General features: G+C 42.2%; 1 protein-coding gene and 1 non-coding gene across 2 annotated transcripts; both read left to right on the top strand.

The window, feature by feature from the left end:
• Nucleotides 1-469: 469 nt before the first annotated feature.
• LOC121581972 (interleukin-6 receptor subunit beta) lies at nucleotides 470-21,172 on the top strand. Its single transcript, XM_041897425.2, has 16 exons — nucleotides 470-752; nucleotides 1,518-1,592; nucleotides 1,879-2,178; nucleotides 2,590-2,731; nucleotides 3,406-3,569; nucleotides 3,664-3,818; nucleotides 4,684-4,843; nucleotides 5,050-5,132; nucleotides 5,453-5,690; nucleotides 7,604-7,786; nucleotides 8,072-8,173; nucleotides 8,657-8,797; nucleotides 10,820-10,960; nucleotides 12,811-12,907; nucleotides 13,486-13,564; nucleotides 19,598-21,172. The coding sequence occupies exons 2-16, from the start codon at nucleotides 1,523-1,525 to the stop codon at nucleotides 20,267-20,269; spliced, it is 2,727 nt and encodes a 908-aa protein (XP_041753359.1). The 5' UTR covers nucleotides 470-752; nucleotides 1,518-1,522; the 3' UTR covers nucleotides 20,270-21,172.
• trnaa-cgc lies at nucleotides 18,927-19,002 on the top strand. Its single transcript has one exon. It is a non-coding gene; the product is annotated as a tRNA-Ala (tRNA).
• Nucleotides 21,173-22,955: the final 1,783 nt, after the last annotated feature.

A 22,955-nucleotide genomic window follows, 5' to 3' on the forward strand; every position in this document is an offset into this window, starting at 1 on the left:
GGCGAATTGAGTTATTGGACACGCGCACTTCACAAAGTAGGCGTTTTCTAACGGAAATATGCAAATACATGCTAGAACGTGCCAATAGGATCTCGCCAACTTGTGCTTGGCTCTGCCACGCTCCTTGCTTGTTCTGCCCACTATGACAAATGTGTTCCCATTGGGTTAGTTATACAAATCTTTGGTATAATCATTAGCCAAACAGTTACACATTTTGCAACTGAAGCGAGAGTTTCTATAGGACAAATTAAGGTAGGTCCCTTCCCGTTTCGTTCCGTTAGTTTCTGTTTAAGAAACATTTTGCAAGAGAATCGGCGTAATGAATACGCCCCTGGTATATCGTGGCGCATTTAGGGAAAGTGGGTGGAGATTAACTGGAAAACAGTAATAAAATGTATGCGTTTTGATTGGTAAGTATTTATGTGACAGACAATTCTTCTGGCAAATCACAAGGGCAACAATTCCGCGCAGTTCGTTTGCACAGATCTCTAGACAAGTAATTGTCAAACTGCACAAATGCTTAGATCAATCGTTATGTTTATATATCTGTATTATTTGCGCTGCTCCCCGAAGTTTTATAACTTTTGATGATTAACGTTATGCAATGAACTGGAAGTGGTGACAAGGTAGCCCCAGAAGAAGTATCTTATGGTTTAAGCTAAAATATGTTGAATCTACAAACTTCTACGTAGCTAAGTAAGTTAGTATAACGTTACATAAAGGAGGAACCAAACAAGACACATACATAAAAGGTGAGTATTTTTGTTGTTGTCATATCTTGTCTGGGTCTTCTAGCTGGCTATGCTAGCTAACGTTAGCTTGTTGGCACTAAACAGACAGACGTACACAGAAAGATTCAATCAATCAAGATTCAAATATGTTCTGATGGCTAGCTAGCTCTATAGCCTAAATGTGTTTGTAACGCCAGACAACCCGATTATTTCTGTTTAGCTTGCTAGGTATATGCTAACGTTTATGTTGTTAGCTACTGTAGCTAGCTACATTTGATGAAGGTGTCTAAAATAGAACCACATCTAAAGCTGAGAGGTTTCTGTAGTGAGCAGCAAACACACTAATCAGCATTCAGATATTTTTCCTGGCAAGTTATCTAAAATAATCAAGTTTATAACCTTATTGAGAACTCTTTCATATGATGGAGTTACAAGTAGCAGACAGAGTAAGATAATATTGTATTTATTTTGAAGCTGTCATATGATTGTCTGCCAAGAGTGAGTTAGCTACCTACTGTTTGTTCCTAACCATATAGCTAGCTACAGTACATACGCATACTTTTGGGATTTTAGCTATAGGTAGTTAACCTACCTAGCTGGCTTCATCATTGGTTTCATTCCCTATAGGCCCTAGTCAGAGTGAAGGCCTCATAAAACTTAACTAAACAGTTATTACTTATTGGTAAAGTACTGAATATAAAATAAGGTGCTGAACCCATGTGCCAGTAATGGGATACAATCTTGGCTAGTCTTGGAGAGTCTGTGAATTTGTGAATCTTCCCTCAGGCATCATGGACAAGTCATCATACCGTTTGCTGCAGCTTCTGTCCTTGGCATGTCTGGCCTATAGGGCCACTTCTAGTAAGTGTACCACTACATTTAAATGGACATTTTAGTCAGTAAGCACTGCTCAGAAGGCGCTCTTATCCAGAGTGACTTAGTCTGATATGTTTGAATAAACCTCTACTGCACATAAACCCTTTAAGTTGCTGTACTTTAATGAAAGTGAGCTTTGTACTGACCCTAGTAATATGTTTCAAAATTACCACAAAAACACAGTTAAACAGATGTCCTTTTCCCTCAGTGTAAAATTCACCCTACATTTCCTAGTAGCATTGACTTGATGTGTGCTCTGGACTTTTTCTAGGTTCTATCACAACCTACGGAACAATAATCCCACAATCTCCAATAGTGGAAATTGGGAAGGAATTCACCGCTACCTGTGTACTCTATGAAGCTGCTAAAGCCACAGTGGACGACATCTACTGGACGTGTAATGACTTCACAGTGCCCAAAGAGCAGTACACCAAGATAAACGACTCGGCTGTTAGCGTAACCATTCCCATCACCAGCGAAACTGGAGGATTTTTAAAATGTCAAAAGAAGGAATCTCCCTCATTCTTAAACCAAAATAAAACAATCCATGCGATTAAATTGACCAAGGGGTGTAAGTATGCCAGGGATTTCACATCAATAAAGGGTTATTTCATGTCAAAATGGAACATAATGTCCACTTTTTGTAAGTATTTGCCTGTAATTTAGGTTTGAATTTAGGTCTTCATTTGGTAAATATCTCTATTTCAATCAAATTTCTGAGTAATTCATTTAGATACAAATCCAAATTCCTCCAAAGGAAAATGTCATGTGCAATTTTCTTTCATATTCACACTGAATGACCCTAAAGCTTTCTCTCAGTGTCAGGGTTGGGGTCAATCCCGTTATCAATTCAGGAAGTTCATTTCAATTGACTTCCTGAATCGAAATGAATTGATCCCAACCTGCTCAGTGCCGTAGGTCAGTGGCTGTTGGTTTGTTTCTCTCACATGAAATAACAGCTGCTGTTTGGTTTCTTGGTCAGATCCCCCTGAGAAGCCTGGGAATTTGTCCTGCATGGCTGTCCAGTCTGGCCAACAGATCTCCTCCAATGTGATGTGCACATGGCAGCCTGGGATAAGAGACAATATGCTAGTAACCACATACACCTTGTTTGGAAGTATAACGTGAGTGTCCCTATACACATTGTTATTTTGTTTTACCAGGTTGGTCTTATTGAGATAAGAACATGTATTTTACAACATAAAGAACAAAGCACTACAGTTCAAAATAAATGTACACATTAAGCAGTCATGAAGCTTTGGGGAGGTGTGGTGCATCTAGGGTGAACACATTGACAGCCCCCCCCACTTCATTGTCCACTTTGAACTCATTAAAAGAGACAAGCTCTCGTAATTTCATGTCCTTTTGTAGGTCGTTCCAAGTGGATGGGGCAGAGAACTGGAGCGCTTTTTTACCCTGCTCAGTACGGGCCGTAGGCACAGTCAACAAGATACAGTCATGTGAGCGTAGCCGATAGTTGTCATTTGTCTGCTGGACAACGTAGGTACTCAGGTAAAATGGGAGCTGTCTCCGTATGGCCTTATGAATGAAAACGTACCAATGACTTAGTCTCCGAAGAGCTAAGGAAGGCCAGCCAAGTCATATAGAGGGTACAGTGATGGGTGAGAGAGTTAAATAGGGTTAGATACATGATGGATATCAACATTTAGTTGTCAATAGATCTCAATAATCAGTGAATGGAAAACCTGGCTCCAGTTCTGAGAACCCCTTAAAAGTGTGGGTGGCTTATGTAAATTGCTGATTTGGTGTGTCAAGATTTGTTTGTGTTCTTCTGCAGTACCATAAACCAGACCCACAGCACAAAAGCTCAGAGAAGCAGTGGATACGTCGACTTCGGCACCTTTCCAAGCTATATGGAACTGGATATATGGGTAGATGTGGAAAACAAGTTGGGGAAGGTTCGATCGGACATTCTGCTTATAATGGATCCTAATGAAATGGGTAAGTGGAGGCAAATGGACATTCCAAATGCCCTTTTAAGTTACAATGATTATCTTCCTCCAGAGTTTTTAATGGTGTGTGTCCTGTTTTGCAGTGAAAACGAATCCCCCATCAGATGTCAATATTATTTCAGAGAATAACTTTTCCAGGACTCTCTTAGTGAGCTGGAAGCAACCTATCCATGAAACCATTGTCAAACTGAAATACAACGTCAGGTTCTGCACTGTGGGCTCTGGAAACTGGACTGAGGTAAATAGCTACAATCTCAGTACAAGTTAAAGGGATGATTTACTGCAACCTCAGTGTGTTCAACGTTTTTTAGACTTCAGAAGTTGACTAATGTCGAGGTAAGTCTACTTCCAGGCCATCTGTTGTGTAGTCCTTTTTTGGAAAGGATCTGCGCCATTAACAAAATGCACATGAGATGGTTAGTTCAGGAGTATTCCAGGCAGAGCAAAAAAGTTTGCTGCAATTCTACACATTTTGCCATAGGGTGAAGACAAATGTTTGCAGTTTTTAATATGATATATGATGATCAATGGGGACTCCCAGTCGGTAATTCAACCATGATTACTACAAGTTTAGATAGTCTAGCAGCCAGCTTACTTACCAATCTAAAACATTTTAGCTGACATGAGCTAATTGAGTGACTGTCAGTGACTGACATAACAAGAGACAAACTGCTGAGGCACAACCACATTTTGAAATTGCACCTGGTGCATTCTACTATTCTAACTCTCAACAGTAAGTTGAGACCCCGACTGAGTCCGAAAGTAAAAAGACGCAAAAGCTGAGCGTAAAGGACAGGAAGCATAGAAATAGCGCACATCGTACGGTTCTACCGCTTATCAGACTTGCTTTCAATGAGAATGACAGATCTGTAGCTAACATTTCTATGTGAATTTGGTCAAGTCACCCACAAAGCTACACACTGGGCCTTTTATTGTTAAAAGTCATCTATCCTATTCTCATTCTTAGGTGTTCTCAACAGTGAATCAAACATGCTACTCTCATCTGTATTGTTGGAGCTGTTTCAAGTCGGCGTTCTGTACGCACAAGTTTGTTGCCCTCTCGTGTCCATCTGTCATCATACCCATTTAATTGACTGTTATAGGTGCCCCCAAATGACACTGAAAGTAGCAAGGAGTCTTTCCGTCTCCAATATCTCAAGCCGGACACGAAGCACGTAGTGCAGGTCCGCTGCATGCATCACACTGGCTACGGCTACTGGAGTGACTGGAGTGCCAACACTACTGACAAGACCCCAATGGACAGTGAGTAGCCATGACAACAAGCATATGTCAAACTATCGCCTTTCATTGCGGGCAACCGTGTAAAGCCATGACGAGAGTGTGCGAGTGATTTTAAGTTCAATAGTATTGAGTGTGATCCAGGTAGGTAGTCCATATGGACTGTACACTTTGTGTCGTTATATCTCAAATTGATGACTGGTGTGATTTCTGCTCTCTTCTTTGTCCAGAGCCTACAAGTAAGCCAGACCTATGGAGAGTGGTCATTCCCAGCCAAGGCAACAGTGGGCGGAGAGTGCAAGTGATGTGTAAGGTAATGAAGAGCATACTACTGCTTTATTACCAGCTATATGGCTTGAATAATTATTGGTGCGGGGCTCTACAGTGCAAACATTTTACTCGTATATGCGCCTAAATATTTTGCTGTGCGTCCTAGAATTTTAATTTAGGAGCACCAGTGCGCCTAGAGAAATTAAGGATTCTAGCTTTAAACCTCAAATATTTTTCATTGTGCTCCTACATTTCTTTGTGTGCTCCTACATTTTTCAACTTGGGCGCACACGTGCTCCTTGTAACAAAGGTCAGCGTAGAACCCTGTGATGATTGGTTGTTGCCTTCTTCTTCCCATCATAGGATCCAGTGGAGTCCAATGGAAGGATTCAAGGCTACAACATTAAGATCCAAGATGGAGCCTGGGAGTCTGTGCCGGTCAATGGCTCTGAGCTGAACTCCAGGTCGCAGGAGAGGAAAATGATCCCCCTTTACCAGATTCTACTGTCTGACAAGAGAAGAGGCTCCATTGAATTGAAGGCCTGGAATTCTGTTGGCATGTCTCCCCGAGCGTCTTTGGGCATTCCTAAATTGGCCCACGGTGTGTGACCTTGTCAGCTATATGTTCTCTCTCATTCTTCCTTTGTAAAATGTTACCAATAATAATGAATGATATTGGGTAATATACAGTGGGGAAAAAAAGTATTTAGTCAGCCACTAATTGTGCAAGTTCTCCCACTTAAAAAGATGAGAGAGGCCTGTAATTTTCATCATAGGTACACGTCAACTATGACAGACAAAATGAGAAAAAAAAATCCAGAAAATCACATTGTAGGATTTTTAATGAATTTATTGGCATATGATGGTGGAAAATAAGTATTTGGTCAATAACAAAAGTTTCTCAATACTTTGTTATATACCCTTTGGTGGCAATGACACAGGTCAAACGCTTTTCTGTAAGTCTTCACAAGGTTTTCACACACTGTTGCTGGTATTTTGGCCCATTCCTCCATGCAGATCTCCTCTAGAGCAGTGATGTTTTGGGGCTGTCGCTGGGCAACACAGACTTTCAACTCCCTCCAAAGATTTTCTATGGGGTTGAGATCTGGAGACTGGCTAGGCCACTCCAGGACCGTGAAATGCTTCTTACGAAGCCACTCCTTCGTTGCCCGGGCGGTGTGTTTGGGATCATTGTCATGCTGAAAGACCCAGCCACGTTTCATCTTCAATGCCCTTGCTGATGGAAGGAGGGTTTCACTCAAAATCTCACGATACATGGCCCCATTCATTCTTTCCTTTACACGGATCAGTCATCCTGGTCCCTTTGCAGAAAAACAGCCCCAAAGCATGATGTTTCCAACCCCATGCTTCACAGTAGGTATGGTGTTCTTTGGATGCAACTCAGCATTCTTTGTCCTCCAAACATGACGAGTTGAGTTTTTACCAAAAAGTTATATTTTGGTTTCATCTGACCATATGACATTCTCCCAATCCTCTTCTGGATCATCCAAATGCACTTCAGACGGGCCTGGACATGTACTGGCTTAAGCAGGGGGACACGTCTCGCACTGCAGGATTTGAGTCCCTGGCGGCGTAGTGTGTTACTGATGGTTGGCTTTGTTACTTTGGTCCCAGCTCTCTGCAGGTCATTCACTAGGTCCCCCCGTGTGGTTCTGGGATTTTTGCTCACCGTTCTTGTGATCATTTTGACCCCATGGGGTGAGATCTTGCGTGGAGCCCCAGATCGAGGGAGATTATCAGTGGTCTTGTATGTCTTCCATTTCCTAATAATTGCTCCCACAGTTGATTTCTTCAAACCAAGCTGCTTACCTATTGCAGATTCAGTCTTCCCAGCCTGGTGCAGGTCTACAATTTTGTTTTTGGTGTCCTTTGACAGCTCTTTGGTCTTGGCCATTGTGAAGTTTGGAGTGTGACTGTTTGAGGTTGTGGACAGGTGTATTTTATACTGATAACAAGTTCAAACAGGTGCCATTAATACAGGTAACGAGTGGAGGACAGAGGAGCCTCTTAAAGAAGAAGTTACAGGTCTGTGAGAGCCAGAAATCTTGCTTGTTTGTAGGTGACCAAATACTTATTTTCCACCATAATTTGCAAATAAATTCATTAAAAATCCTACAATGGGATTTTCTGGATTTTTTTTCCTCAATTTGTCTGTCATAGTTGACGTGTACCTATGATGAAAATTACAGGCCTCTCTCATCTTTTTAAGTGGGAGAACTTGCACAATTGGTGGCTGACTAAATACTTTTTTTCCCCCACTGTATTATATTAACGTTTTATGTTAATACAATTATCAAAGCAACAACTGAATCTTGTGCTAGCTAACTAGCTCTGTTCATATATTAATAGGAATGTTGGTCAAGAGAGACCATAGCGATGTCAACGATTCACTGATGTCATGTGTTCTGCATGTTAACTGAAAGCACTGTAGCTTGGCTTTGAGATGTTCATGTCATGATGTCATGTTGTATCCGTATGTGCTGTGTATTCCAGAGCCCCCTCCAGTGGCGTCGCTCAGTAGTTTTACCCAGGACGGGAGGTTGTGGGTGGAGTGGCAGCCCCCCAATCTGGGGGCCACAGGGGTGACGGAGTATGTCCTAGAGTGGGTTTCGGTCAGCGACGGCGCGATGGACTGGCAGAGAGAACCTAGACACAACAGGAAGGCACCAATTAAAGGTAAGAATGAGACACATGCCATGTTTTAACTAACGATTGTCTTGTAGTTTGGCTGCTCCGTGGATGTCTTTCTACAGGTTTTGATGGTTATCATGTTGACTAGGGATGAGTTAGATTAAAATAACAAGACAAATCAAAACCATCAACTAATTGAATATGAAAAACTTGTGTTGAACTCATCCCTAATGTTGACTCTATTGCGTTGTGGTCCTAATCAATCAAAACTGCTAAACGGGTCACAGGGATAAAATAAATCAAAATGTTATTGTACTGTTCCCAATCAAGGTAACCTTCAGAAATTCAAGCTCTACAATATATCTGTGTATCCCATGTACTCTGGGTGGACTGGGAAGCCATTGACCACCGCAACCTTTCTGGAACAAGGAGGTAAGAAATGGAACTAGTACTAGTCACTAAACTACAGTACACTACAGAAAGCACAGTGTAGTATCTATAGGAGCGGTTTCACAGACACAGATTAAGACTAATCCTGGTTTCACAGACCCAGATTAAGACTAATCCTGGTTACACAGATTAAAACTAATCCTGGTTACACAGATTAAGACTAATCCTGGTTTCACAGACAGATTAAAACTAGTCCTGGACTAAAAAGCATGCTCAATGGAGAATTTCCACTGAAATAGCACTTCAGTCCAAGGACTAGGCTTAATCTTTGTCTGTAAAACCTGGATTTGGCTTAATCTGTGTCTGTGAAACCAGGACTAGGCTTAATCTGTGTCTCTGAAACCGCCCCATACAGTTCAACCATTGATAGACCAATGTTATATTTGCTACAGTAGCTGGTGACAAACATGTAAATGTCGAAATAACCTTAACTAATGTTTTCCCCATCTGTTCTGGTTTATGCAGCTCCACTGGAGGGTCCCTCTGTGAAATTGAGGAGGACAGGGAAGAACGACGCTGAGCTGGAATGGATGGCGATTCCACTGGACAAACAGCGAGGCTTCATCACTAACTACACCATCTACATCAAGGGAGGCAAGGAACGCTGTAAGGAACCACATCTTTTAGATGTATTACTACACTGAACAAAAATATAAACTCAACATATCAAAGATTTTACTGAGTTACAGTTCATATAAGGAAATCAGTCAAATGAAATAAATAAATTAGGCCCTAATCTATGGATTTCACATGACTGGGAATACAGATATGCATCTGTTGGTCACAGATACCTTAAAAAAAAGATCAGTATCTGGTGGATTAGAAAAGCAGTCAGTATCTGGTGTGACCACTATTTGCCTCATGCAGCGCGACACGTCTTCTTCACATAGAGTTAATCAGGCTGTTGATTGTGGCCTGTGGAATGTTGTCCCACTCCTCTTCAATGGCTGTGCGAAATTGCTGGATATTGGCGGGAACTGGAACACACTGCCATACACGTCGATCCAGAGCATCCCAAACATGCTCAATGAGTGACATGTCTGAGTATGCATGCCATGGAAGAACTGGGACATTTTCAGCTTCCAGGAATAGTGTACAGATCCTTGCGTCTTGGGGCCGTGCATTATCATGCTGAAACATGAGGTGATGGCAGCGGATGAATGGCACGAAAATGGGCCTCAGGATCTCGTCCCAGTATCTCTGTGCATTCAAATTATCATTGATAAAATGCAATTGTGTTCGTTGTCTGTAGCTTATACCTGCCCATACCATAACCCAACCGCCACATTGGGGCACTCTGTTCACAACGTTGACATCAGCAAACCACTCGCCCACACGAAGCCATCTGCCCGGTACAGTTGAAGCCGGGATTCATCCGTAAAGAGAACACTTCTCCAGCGTGCCATTGGCCATCAAAGGTGAGCATTTGCCCACTGAAGTCTGTTACGATGCCGAACTGCAGTGAGGTCAAGTCCCTGGTGAGGATGACGAGCACGCAAATGAGCTTCCCTGAGACGGTTTCAGTTTGTAACAGAAATTCTTCAGTTGTGCAAACCCACAGTTTCATCAGCTGTCCGGATGGCTGGTCTCAGACAATCCCGCAGGTGAAGAAGCCGGATGTGGAGGTCCTGGGCTGGCGTGGTTACATGTGGTCAGCGTTTGTGAGGCCGGTTGGACGCACTGCCAAATTCTCTAAAGCAACGTTGGAGGCAGCTTATGGTAGAGAAATGAACATTAAATTCGCTGGCAGCAGCTCTGGTGGACATTCTAGCAGTCAGCATGCTAATTGCACGCTCCCTCAACTTGAGACACCTGTGGCATTTTGTTTGACAAAACTGCACATTTTAGTGGCCTTTTATTGTCCCCAGCACAAGGTGCACCTGTGTAATGATCATGCTGTTTGTTCAGCTTCTTGATATGCCAATCCTGTCAGATGGATGGATTATCTTGGCAAAGAAGAAATGCTCACTAACAGGGATGTAAACAAATTTGTGCCCAACATTTTAGAGAAATTAGCTTTTTTGTGCGTCTGGAAAAGTTCTGGGATCTTTTATTTCAGCTCATATAACATGGGACCAACACTTTACATGTTGCGTTTATATTTTTGTTCAGTATATAAATAGAAAAAACAAATCCTGTAACACCTCCCCCTTAAGATAACAAATATATCCAATATTTTTGTTGGACAAGTTTGCTCACAACCAACAGAAAATAACTTCCATCTCACAACATGATCAACTTAAAGGTGTCGCTACTTAAAGGCGTAGCCTTCTCCAATATAAACATGGTGTACTTAAAGGGATGCGTCAGGATTTTGGCAATGAAGCCCTTTATCTACTTCCCCAGTCAGATGAACTTGTGGATACCATTTTTATGTCTCCGCGTGCAGTTTGAAGGAAGTTCAAGTAGATAAAGGGCTTCATTGCCAAAATCCTGACGTATCCCTTTAATCATACCTCTTTATGAATATGTTTCTCTGACTATGGATCTCCTTTACTCTTATTAGAAATACGAGGAAGTATTTTTAAGTACTGATATTTGTAAGTACAGTTAGTGCTGGTATCTGTCCAACTTAAATATTTACATCTGCGATCAGAAAAAACATGAATTTCTTTGTTGTTTTTTCAGCAATAGTTGTCTCCCCGGACACCTACTCTTACACAGTGGATGGCATGGCCAGCAACCGTAAGCAGGTGGTGCGGATCATGGCCTCTACAATACAAGGCTCTACAAACGGCTCAGACCTGTCATTCAATACTCTGAAGTATGGTGAGTGAAGCATTGTTTAAGGGACACTTCATGCATTCGAAAAGTATTCAGACCCCTTGACTTTTCCCACATTTTGTTACGTTACAGCCTTATTCTAAAATGTATTACATTACATTTTTAATCTCATCAATCTAGACACAATACCCCATAATGACAAAGCGCAAACAGGTTTTTAGAAATGTTTGCTAATTTATTAAAATAAAAAATCTGAAATACCTTATTTACATAAATATTCAGACCCTTTACTATGAGACTCGAAATTGAGCTCAGGTGCTTCCTGTTTCCATTGATCATCCTTGATGTTTCTACAACTTGAATGAAGTCCACCTGTGGTAAATTCAATTGATTGGACATGATTTGGAAAGGCACACACCGTTCTATATAAGGTCCCACAGTTGATGGTGCATGTCAGAGCAAAAAACAAGCCATGAGGTCGAATGGATTGTCTGCACAGATCTGGGGAAGGGTACCAAAAAATGCCTGCAGCATTGAAGGTCCCCAAGAACATAGTGGCCTCCATCATTCTTAAATGGAAGACATTTGGAACCACCAAGACTCTTCCTAGAGCTGGCCGCCCGGCCAAACTGAGCAATCGGGGGAGAAGGGCCTTGGTCAGAGAGGTGACCAAGAACCCGATGGTCACTCTGACAGAGCTCTAGAGTTCCTCTGTGGAGGTGGGAGAACCTTCCAGAAGGAAAACCATCTCTGCAGCACTCCACCAATCAGGCTTTTATGGTGGAGTGGCCAGACGGAAGCAACTCCTCAGTAAAAGGCACATGACAGCCCGCTTGGAGTTTGCCAAAAGGTGCCTAAAGACTCTCAGACCATGAGAAACAAGATTCTCTGGTCTGATGAAACCAAGATTGAACTCTTTGGCCTGAATGCCAAGCGTCACGTCTGGAGGAAACCTGGCACCATCCCTACGGTGAAGCATGGTGTTGGCAGCATCATGCTGTGGGAATATTTTTCAGCGGCAGGGACTGGGAGACTAGTCAGGATCGAGGGAATGATGAACGGAGCAAAGTACAGAGAGATCCTTGATGAAAACCTGTTCCAGAGCGATCAGGACCTCAGACTGGGGCGACGGTTCACCTTCCAACAGGACAACGACCCTAAGCACACAGCCAAGGCAACACAGGAGTGGCTTCGGGACATGTCCTTGAGTGGCCCAGCCAGAGCCCGGACTTGAACCCGATCGAACATCTCTGGAGAGACCTGAAAATAGCTGTGCAGCAATGCTCCCCATCCAACCTGACAGAGAGGATCAGTAGAGAAGAATGGGAGAAACTCCCCAAATACAGGTGTGCCGAGCTTGTAGCGTCATACCCAAGAAGACTTGAGGCTGTAATCGCTGCCAAAGGGGCTTCAACTAAGTACTGAGTAAAGGTTCTGAATACTTATGTAAATGTAATATTTATGTTTTTTATAAATTTGCATAAATCTCTAAAAACCTGTTTTTGCTTTGTCATTATGGGGTATTGTGTGTAGATTGATGAGGTGAAAAAAACAATTGAATCCATTTTAGAATAAGGCTGTAACGTAACAAAATGTGGAAAAAGTAAACGGGCCTGAATACTTTCCGAATGCACTGTATGTCTAGTTAAGACCTCCAGTCCTGAACATTTTACATTTTAAGGTGCAAATACATTTAATAGTCACTACTTGACTCTATTCAATTTGTCCTCCTGACTATTTCCCTTGCGGTAGTTGTACTATATCTTCAACCTGTGTTTGTCCACAGTTTCTAGAAGGAATGTTTTCCTGACCAAGATGGTCGATTTGAAGGCATGTTGCTGGGATCCCAACGTCCGTTCTAGAGTCCTTTATGTCTTTATGTGTTTGTCCCTCAGCTCCCGGGCAGATGGAAGCCATTGTGGTGTCTGTGTGTATCGGCTTCCTGTTTTTCATAGTGCTGACTGTGTCCCTCTGCATATACAAAATTGACTTGTAAGTCACAACCACACACTATTGAATTGTTTGAAATAGAATGTACTACTCTACATTTTTAGATTTGGATGTGTACAATTGCTTCAGTGTGATGTTCAATTGTAAGAGCATTGACTCAGGGTTGTGTAACCCAAACTCACTGTAAATCAATGCACGAGTCAGACATATTCTTGCACGATTGCACTTTTGACTTCAGTTACTCAACAAAACAATGTTTATCGAAACTTGATAGCAGATGAGTTCATACATGCTCTCTTGCTGATGCGTTACTGCTGGCGGAAAGGCTTCATACCACACATCAGCTAGTCTCTGTCTTAACCAGTAAACTCTCCCAAGGAAAAACATAGGAATGTTTTTGAAGAGAGTCTTATCCCTTGCGCCGTTGTCCATTGGACAAGAGCCTTCACTCATGTTAATACATGGAAAGGCTAGTGTTTGATACTAAATCAGCATCCCAAATGGCATTTGATTCTCTTTATAGTGCACTACTTTTGGCCAGGGCCAGTAGGGAATAGGGTGCCATTTGGGATGTATCCTATTCAATATGTTCTAATGAAGCTCTGTCCTTTCCTCTGTAGGATAAAGAAAATCTGGCCACCAGTTCCAGATCCTTCCAACAGCACTATCGCTAACTGGTCACCTGATTTCCCCTCCAAAGTAAGTTGAAGTGCCTCCTGTGCTGGATGTTGACATAAGATAGTGCTGTATTTTCGAACATTATAGAATATCACACTGGCTGTAAACAGTAAAGTATGTTTTATTATTTTGGCTCTGACTTCAACAGTTTGGATTTGAAATCAAACAATGACTATGAGGTTAAAGTGCAGACTGTCAGCTTTAATTTGAGGTTATTTTCATCCATATCGGGGGAACCGTTTAGAAATTACAGCACTTTTTGTACATAGGAATTAATGGTAAATAATGTATTGTGTCATTTTGGAGTCACTTTTATTGAAAATAAGAATTGTATATGTTTCTAAACACTTCTGCATGAATGTGGATGCCACCATGATTACGGATAATCTTTAATGAATCGTGAATAATGATGAGTGAGAAAGTTAGACACAAAATATCATAGGTTAGCATGTCTTGGCGGTATGATATTTGTGCGTCTGTAACTTTCTCACTCATCATTATTCACGATTCATTCAGGATTAGCTGTAACCATGGTAGCGTCCACATTCATGCAGAAGGGTTTAGAAACATTATATTCTTATTTACAACAAAAGTGACTCCAAAATGACAATACATTATTTACCATTAATTTCTAATGGCACAAAATAATCTGAAACACAAACAGCAAATGCATCCAACTAATATGTAGTCACAAGCTTGATGTAGTCATTGCGTGCTATAGGAATATGGGACCAAATACTACACTTTTTACTACTTTAATACACATAAATGAATTTGTCCCAGTACTTTTGCGCCCCTAAAATGGTGGCGACTATGTACAGAAACTGCTGTAATTTCTAAACGGTTCCCCCGATATGGATGAAAATACCCTCAAATAATTAAAGCTGACAGTCTTCACTTTAACCTCAGTCATTGTATCATTTCAGAGCCAAACCAACAAAAAATGTCACTGTCCTAATAATTACGGAGGGCACTGTAAGTTTATGTGTTGCTGAACTCTCAACATTTACTGGAATCCTATCTGCTCTCCACTGATTGTAACATCCACGAGTCATTGTGGTAGTGTGAGCAGCACGTGTGGTTTACCTTGTCCTAGACGACAAGTGATAGGACGAACAGGTCAAAATAATTGTTTATTCGGACCGTTCACACAATTTGGAGCGCTATAGAGTCACTTTAACCCTCCTCACTATCTCTAGCTATAACCCTCCTCACCATCTCTAGCTATAACCCTCCTCACCATCTCTAGCTATAACCCTCCTCACCATCTCTAGCTATAACCCTCCTCACCATCTCTAGCTATAACCCTCCTCACTATCTCTAGCTATAACCCTCCTCACTCTCTCTAGCTATAACCCTCCTCACCATCTCTAGCTATAACCCTCCTCACCATCTCTAGCTATAACCCTCCTCACCATTTCTAGCTATAACCCTCCTCACCATCTCTAGCTATAACCCTCCTCACTATCTCTAGCTATAACCCTCCTCACTCTCTCTAGCTATAACCCTCCTCACCATCTCTAGCTATAACCCTCCTCACCATCTCTAGCTATAACCCTCCTCACTATCTCTAGGTTTAACCCTCCTCACTCTCTCTAGCTATAACCCTCCTCACCATCTCTAGCTATAACCCTCCTCACCATCTCTAGCTATAACCCTCCTCACTATCTCTAGGTTTAACCCTCCTCACTATCTCTAGGTTTAACCCTCCTCACTATCTCTAGCTATAACCCTCCTCACCATCTCTAACTATAACCCTCCTCACTATCTCTAGCTATAACCCTCCTCACCATCTCTAGCTATAACCCTCCTCACTATCTCTAGCTATAACCCTCCTCACCATCTCTAGCTACAACCCTCCTCACCATCTCTAGCTATAACCCTCCTCACCATCTCTAGCTATAACCCTCCTCACTATCTCTAGGTTTAACCCTCCTCACCATCTCTAACTATAACCCTCCTCACTCTCTCTAGCTATAACCCTCCTCACTATCTCTAGGTTTAATCCTCCTCACTATCTCTAGCTATAACCCTCCTCACCATCTCTAGCTATAACCCTCCTCACTATCTCTAGGTTTAACCCTCCTCACTATCTCTAGCTATAACCCTCCTCACTATCTCTAGCTATAACCCTCCTCACTCTCTCTAGCTATAACCCTCCTCACCATCTCTAGGTTTAATCCTCCTCACCATCTCTAGCTATAACCCTCCTCACTCTCTCTAGCTATAACCCTCCTCACCATCTCTAGGTTTAACCCTCCTCACTATCTCTAGGTTTAACCCTCCTCACCATCTCTAACTATAACCCTCCTCACTATCTCTAGCTATAACCCTCCTCACCATCTCTAGCTATAACCCTCCTCACCATCTCTAGCTATAACCCTCCTCACTATCTCTAGCTATAACCCTCCTCACTCTCTCTAGCTATAACCCTCCTCACTCTCTCTATCTTTAACCCTCCTCACTATCTCTAGCTATAACCCTCCTCACCATCTCTAGGTTTAACCCTCCTCACTATCTCTAGGTTTAACCCTCCTCACCATCTCTAACTATAACCCTCCTCACCATCTCTAACTATAACCCTCCTCACCATCTCTAGCTATAACCCTCCTCACCATCTCTAGCTATAACCCTCCTCACCATCTCTAGGTTTAACCCTCCTCACCATCTCTAGCTATAACCCTCCTCACCATCTCTAGGTTTAACCCTCCTCACCATCTCTAGGTTTAATCCTCCTCACCATCTCTAGCTATAACCCTCCTCACTCTCTCTAGCTATAACCCTCCTCACCATCTCTAACTATAACCCTCCTCACCACTTGGGGGAGCTATAACCCTCCTCACTATCTCTAGGTTTAACCCTCCTCACCATCTCTAACTATAACCCTCCTCACTATCTCTAGCTATAACCCTCCTCACCATCTCTAGCTATAACCCTCCTCACCATCTCTAGCTATAACCCTCCTCACTATCTCTAGCTATAACCCTCCTCACTATCTCTAGCTACAACCCTCCTCACTATGTCTAGCTATAACCCTCCTCACCATCTCTAGCTATAACCCTCCTCACCATCTCTAGCTATAACCCTCCTCACTATCTCTAGCTATAACCCTCCTCACTCTCTCTAGCTATAACCCTCCTCACCATCTCTAGCTATAACCCTCCTCACTATCTCTAGCTATAACCCTCCTCACCATCTCTAGCTATAACCCTCCTCACTATCTCTATCTTTAACCCTCCTCACTCTCTCTAGCTATAACCCTCCTCAGGGATGGGCTCAATTCCATTTCAGTTCAAGATGAGAATTAAAAATGTAATTCATGAGTTGCAAAATCCTTGAAGATAATGGGTTGTTTTTCAGTCAAGGAATTCCATTTCATGGAATTGGCTAGGGATGGTGGAAAAAGTCGATACAGTAGAGTATCGCAATATTATTTTTGACAATATTATATAGATTCTATGACTCAATTACAGTTGAAGTTGGAAGTTTACATACACTTAGTTTGGAGTCATTAAAACTCGTTTTTCAACCACTCCACAAATTTCTTTTTAACAACCTATAGTTTTGGCAAGTCGGTCAGGACATCTACTTTGTGCATGACACAAGTAATTTTTCCAACAATTGTTTACAGATGATTATTTCACTTATAATTCACTGTATCACAATTCCAGTGGGTCAGAAGTTTACATACACTAAGTTGACTGTGCCTTTTAAACAGCTTGGAAAATTCCAGAAAATGATGTCATGGCTTTAGAAGCTTCTGATAGGCTAATTGACATCATTTGAGTCAATTGGAGGTGTAACTGTGGATGTATTTCAAGGCCTACCTTCAAAATCACAGCCTCTTTGCTTGACATCATGGGAAAATCTAAAGAAATCAGCCAAGACCTCAGAAAAATAATTGTAGACCTCCACAAGTCTGGTTCATCCTTGGGAGCAATTTCCAAACGCCTGAAGGTACCACGTTCATCTGTACAAACAATAGTACTCAAGTATAAACACCATGGGACCACGCAGCTGTCATACCGCTCAGGAAGGAGACGCGTTCTGTCTCCTAGAGAGGAACGTACTTTGGTGCGAAAAGTGCAAATCAATCCCAGAACAACATCAAAGGACCTTGTGAAGATGCTGGAGGAAACCGGTACAAAAGTATCTATATCCACAGTAAAACGAGTCCTATATCGACATAACCTGAAAGGCCGCTCAGCAAGGAAGAAGCCACTGTTACAATACCGCCATAAAAAAGCCTGACTACGGTTTGCAGCTGCACATGGGGACAAAGATCGTACTTTTTGGAGAAATGTCCTCTGGTCTGATGAAACAAAAATAGAACTGTTTGGCCATAATGACCATCGTTATGTTTGGAGGAAAAAGGTGGTTGCTTGCAAGCCGAATAACACCATCCCAAACGTGAAGCACGGGGGTGGCGGCATCATGCTGCGGGTGTGCTTTTCTTCAGGAGAGATGCACTTCCCAAAATAGATGGCATCATGAGGAAGGAAAATGATGTGGATATATTGAAGCAACATCTCAAGACATCAGTCAGGAAGTTAAAGCTTGGTCAAAAATGGGTCTTCCAAATGGACAATGTCGCCAAGCATACTTCCAAAGTTGTGGCAAAATGGCTTAAGGACAACAAAGTCAAGGTATTTGAGTGGCCATCACAAAGCCCTGACCTCAATCCTATAGAACATTTGTGGGCAGAACTGAAAAAGTGTGTGCGAGCAAGGAGGCCTACAAACCTGACTCAGTTACACCAGCTCTGTCAAGAGGAATGGGCCAAAATTCACCCAATTTATTGTGGGAAGCTTGTGGAAGGCTACCCGAAACGTTTGACCCAAGTTAAACAATTTAAAGGCAATACTACCAAATACTAATTGACCAACTGGGAATGTGATGAATGAAATAAAAGCTGAAATAAATAATTCTCTCTACTATTATTCTGACATTTCACATTCTTAAAATAAAGTGGTGATCCTAACTGACCTAAGAAGGGGAATTTTTACTAGGGTTAAATGTCAGGAATTGTGAAAAACTGAGTTTAAATGTATTTGGCTAAGGTGTATGTAAACTTCCGACTTCAACTGTATGTATTTTTTTCCGCTATATAGTTAACGTTAGCTAGCGCTAGTCGGCTGTACCTGTGCCAAAACTCCGGTATTCCCCCTTCTATAGCTTCTTCTCCACCTTCTTTTTAAATGATGAAACATGTTTTCTTTTACTTCCATGACTCGTTTGCTCTCTCGTCTCTGTAGCAGACATATGGTGAGCAATATGTTTGGAACATCGTATCGCAATAAAATCGCAGTATCTAAATATAATATATCGAATCACAATACATATTGTATCTGCTCCTCAGTATGGTGATAATATCATATCGTGAGGCCCCGTGTAGCTCAGTTGGTAGAGCATGGCGCTCGCAACGCCAGGGTTGTGGGTTCTTTTCCCACGGGGGGCCAGTATGAAAATGTATGCACTCACTAACTGTAAGTCGCTCTGGATAAGAGCATCTGCTAAATGACTAAAATGTAAAAAAAAAAAAAAAAAAGGTTAAATGTGAGGTCCCTCAGTATGGTGATAATATCATGTCATGAGGTCTCTCAGTGAGGTGATAATATCGTATGGTGAGGTCTCTGAGGTGATAATATCGTATGGTGAGGTCTCTCAGTGAGGTGATAATATTGAATGGTGAGGTCTCTCAGTGAGGTGATAATATTGAATGGTGAGGTCCCTCCGTATGGTGATAATATCGTATGGTGAGGTCTCTCAGTGAGGTGATAATATTGAATGGTGAGGTCCCTCAGTATGGTGATAACATCGTATCGTGAAGTCCCTCAATATGGTGATATCAAATGGTGAGGTCCCTCAGTATGGTGATAATATTGTATCGTGAGGTCCCTGGCAATTCCCAGCCCTAATTACTATGCCTTTCTATTCACTACGCACATGTTGCTATCTGCAGATGTGCGTCCATTTCACTATTTTATTTCTGTGTATTGTAACATGGATGTGACTTTACATAGAAGTTGACTTAACCCTCCTTTTTCTTCTCAGGCTGACAGTCCCAAGGAGAGTGTGCTGGGCGACGTGAGCGTGGTGGAGGTGGACGTATTCGACAGGAAGTCGCTGTGCGAAGAGGACAAGGCGGGCCTGCCACTCAAGAAGGACAAGTACCTGTCAGAGGAGCACAGCAGCGGCATCGGCGGCTCCTCCTGCATGTCGACGCCGCGCCAGAGCGTCTCAGACAGCGAGGACGGCGGTGACTCAGGCCAGACCACGACCAGCATCGTTCAATACTCATCAGTGGTGGCCTCGAGCGGCTACAAGGGCCAGACCCCCTGCCCTCTGCCCCAGACCCCCTGCCCTCTGCCCCAGACCCCCCCGTCCGGCTCCTCCCAGTCCCAGACGCCCAGCTTCGCCCGCTCTGAGTCCACCCAACCCCTGCTGGAAAGTGAGGAGGGCCAGGAGGGGAGTGGGCAGACCCACCAGCGCTACCCGCGGAACCCCTACTTCAGGCGCTCACCTGGGGGTAGCGAAAGCAGAGACCCAGGGGACAGGAACCAGCTGGAGATGGAGGAGCAGGAGTTGGCTTCGCTCCGGTTCTGCCCTCTGGAGGAGGGGGCACAGCAGACCACACCCACAGATGAGAGCCAGTCCCCTGACGGACAGCCAGGCCCCGCCCCTAGCTACATGCCTCAGCTGAGGGGCGACAGGCAACAGTGTTAGGAGAGGAGAACAAATGGTGACTTTGTTTCATTTGTGCCTTGGTTCATTTCAGACATTTATTTCAAGCTTTCAAATTATGAATTACGTCGGCATATTATTTTTGAACTTACCCAAATGGCAATCATGAACTTCATACAGACATCCTAACTTGCCTAATTAAATCTATTTTTAAGTGGATGACACGGTTTGGCTCCAAGCCTTAAGCTTGTATGTCAAGGTTTTATTGTTTTAACATTCTAAGAAGCAAATAGACCTCTTTTTCAAGTTATCATCATAGTGTTATACATGTGATTCTGATTGAGATGTTATATCCTATAGTTAAGACTAGACGGGCAGTGTATAACATCTTAATTCTCTTAGCAACCACCATCGCAATCAGTTCACGTGACAGACAGGAATTTATAGACACAGGTCAGGCATTACTGAACGTCTGATTCTCATCCTTACACACATATGCTGTACATGAACATAATCAACAGATCTAGTCGGTCTCAAACAGCAACGTCCCAGAGCAGCTAGGCACCGAACAGGAGAGAACTGAGAGGAGCTACCTGGACCTGTCTAATAAGAAATGCTCATTTTCGCTACAGTTGGCCCTAATGAAGATGTCTGTGCGTTCCCAGGATGGTGGATTGAATGGTCATCCTCTTCTCTCTTCATACTAACTAGGACCATGTCTATGGACTTAAATAATGTCTCACATTGAATGGACAACATTTCACTGTAAATGCCTCTTCAGTAGCTAGTGAGCTTTGTACTGTTTATCATTTGTTGTGTTAGAAAATAGTCTTGAAGTTGACGCTAATCTCTACAAACTGGCCAAGTTGAATTTACAGTGCATTCGGAGAGTACCGACCCCTTGACTATTTCCACACTTTGTTACGTTACAGCCTTAATTTAAAATTGATTAAATAAATATAATCTCAAATCTACACACAATACCCCATAATGACAAAGCTAAAAAACAGAAATACCTTATTTACGTAAGTATTCAGACCCTTTGCTATGAGACTCGAAATTGAGCTCAGGTGCATCCTGTTTCCTTTGATAATCCTTGAGATGTTTCTACAACTTGATTGGAGTCCACACACCTGTCTATATAAGGTCCCGTAACGTAAAAAAATGTGGAAAAAGTCAAGGGGTCTGAATACTTTCAGAATAGACAAAGTGTGATGACGCATCACTCCAAGAAAGAGGACTTAAAGGAAGCTAGAATGTGACACTAACCAATACAACACGACCCCCCCCCACCCCCCCTCTGAAATGTTGTATGCTAGTCAATATATGACTGGTGACGAGGTCATACATTTGCCTTTTTACAATGCCTTGTGAATTTTTCATACAAAGTCTGCTTGACTTTCTGTTATGAATTCTGCTCAAAGTCATCTTTAGATTCGATCTGTTGCCAAAGACCTTTAATAACCAGGAATTACAAAACGTTTCATGTTCATTTCAGAATTCTATGAATTACCACCTTTTTTTATCTTGTGTTTTAAATTGATCCGTTAATAAGGACATTGTGACTTGTGGTAAAATTAAACTATAAGTAAAGCAGTGCTATGCAAATTCCCTGCCCATCTGGTTCCAGGTCAGATTTAGAGCGATTACTGGTACAGTATTATATGTACTGAAAAGGACGTTTATGTATAATTTCTTACAGGTATATATTTTTTTTTAATATGAATTTTTGTGTTGTCATGAAAAGAGCAGTATATTTTGTTACTTTGTTTAAGATGTGTTTGGAATGTACAGATCAACTGGACCTCCAACTTCCAGATTAGTTTCTACAGCAGGGAGTATGCTCAGAGAAATTTAATGTACATTTACACACATTTTAATATTTATGAAAACTATTCTGACATCCCTCAGTTAACACTACTTTTCCATGTATACAGAAAACTGAAGCATAGTATTTCACTGCATGCCACAATAATACACACCTTGTTTGGAGCAGTCTTCAGTATTAAATTACCCAGATTAAATACCTGACTTTTGTCTGCGTCATTTCACAAAGTGAACAGTGTTATCCATGTGAAGGAATCCACAGTGTTATGTGTTATCCATGTGAAGGAATCCACAGTGTTATGTGTTATACATGTGAAGGAATCTACAGTGTTATCCATGTGAAGGAATCCACAGTGTTATGTGTTATACATGTGAAGGAATCCACAGTGTTATCCATGTGAAGGAATGTGACTTATTACACTTCTTGTAAAGCAGCATCAGGTAACTGCCAAAATAAAGGAAACACCACGAGCCAGAACAGCTTCAATGCACCTTGGGACAGATTCTACAGGCGTTTAGGACTCTATTGGAGGGATGTGACACCATTCTTCCATGAGCAATTCCATCATTTGGTGTTTTGTTGGTGGTGGAAAACGCTCTCAGGTGCCGCTCCAGAATCTCCCATAAGTGTTCAATTGGGTTGAAATCTGGTGACTGAGACACACACACCCTTTAAACCCCCCATGATCCTTTGAGACCCCTTTTTCAAAGTCTATGAGATCTCTTCTAGCCATGGTAGCCAAAACAATGGGCAACTGGGCATTTTTATACATGACCCTTAGCATGATGGGACGTTAAATGCTTAATTAATTCAGGAACCACACCTGTGTAAAAGCACCTGCTTTCAATTTACTTAGTCTCCCTCATTTACTCAAGTGTTTCCTTTATTTTAGCAGTTACC

This window comes from Coregonus clupeaformis, chromosome 15 (assembly GCF_020615455.1).
Source record: "Coregonus clupeaformis isolate EN_2021a chromosome 15, ASM2061545v1, whole genome shotgun sequence".
NCBI classification, from domain to species: domain Eukaryota; kingdom Metazoa; phylum Chordata; class Actinopteri; order Salmoniformes; family Salmonidae; genus Coregonus; species Coregonus clupeaformis.

Coding starts and splice junctions, on each gene's coding strand:
- LOC121581972 (XM_041897425.2), top strand. CDS start 1,523: ATGGACAAGTCATCATACCGTTTGCTGCAGCTTCTGTCCTTGGCATGT. Junction 3,819..4,683: donor GCTCTGGAAACTGGACTGAG/GTAAATAGCTAC, acceptor TGACTGTTATAG/GTGCCCCCAAATGACACTGA. Junction 8,174..8,656: donor AACCTTTCTGGAACAAGGAG/GTAAGAAATGGA, acceptor TGGTTTATGCAG/CTCCACTGGAGGGTCCCTCT.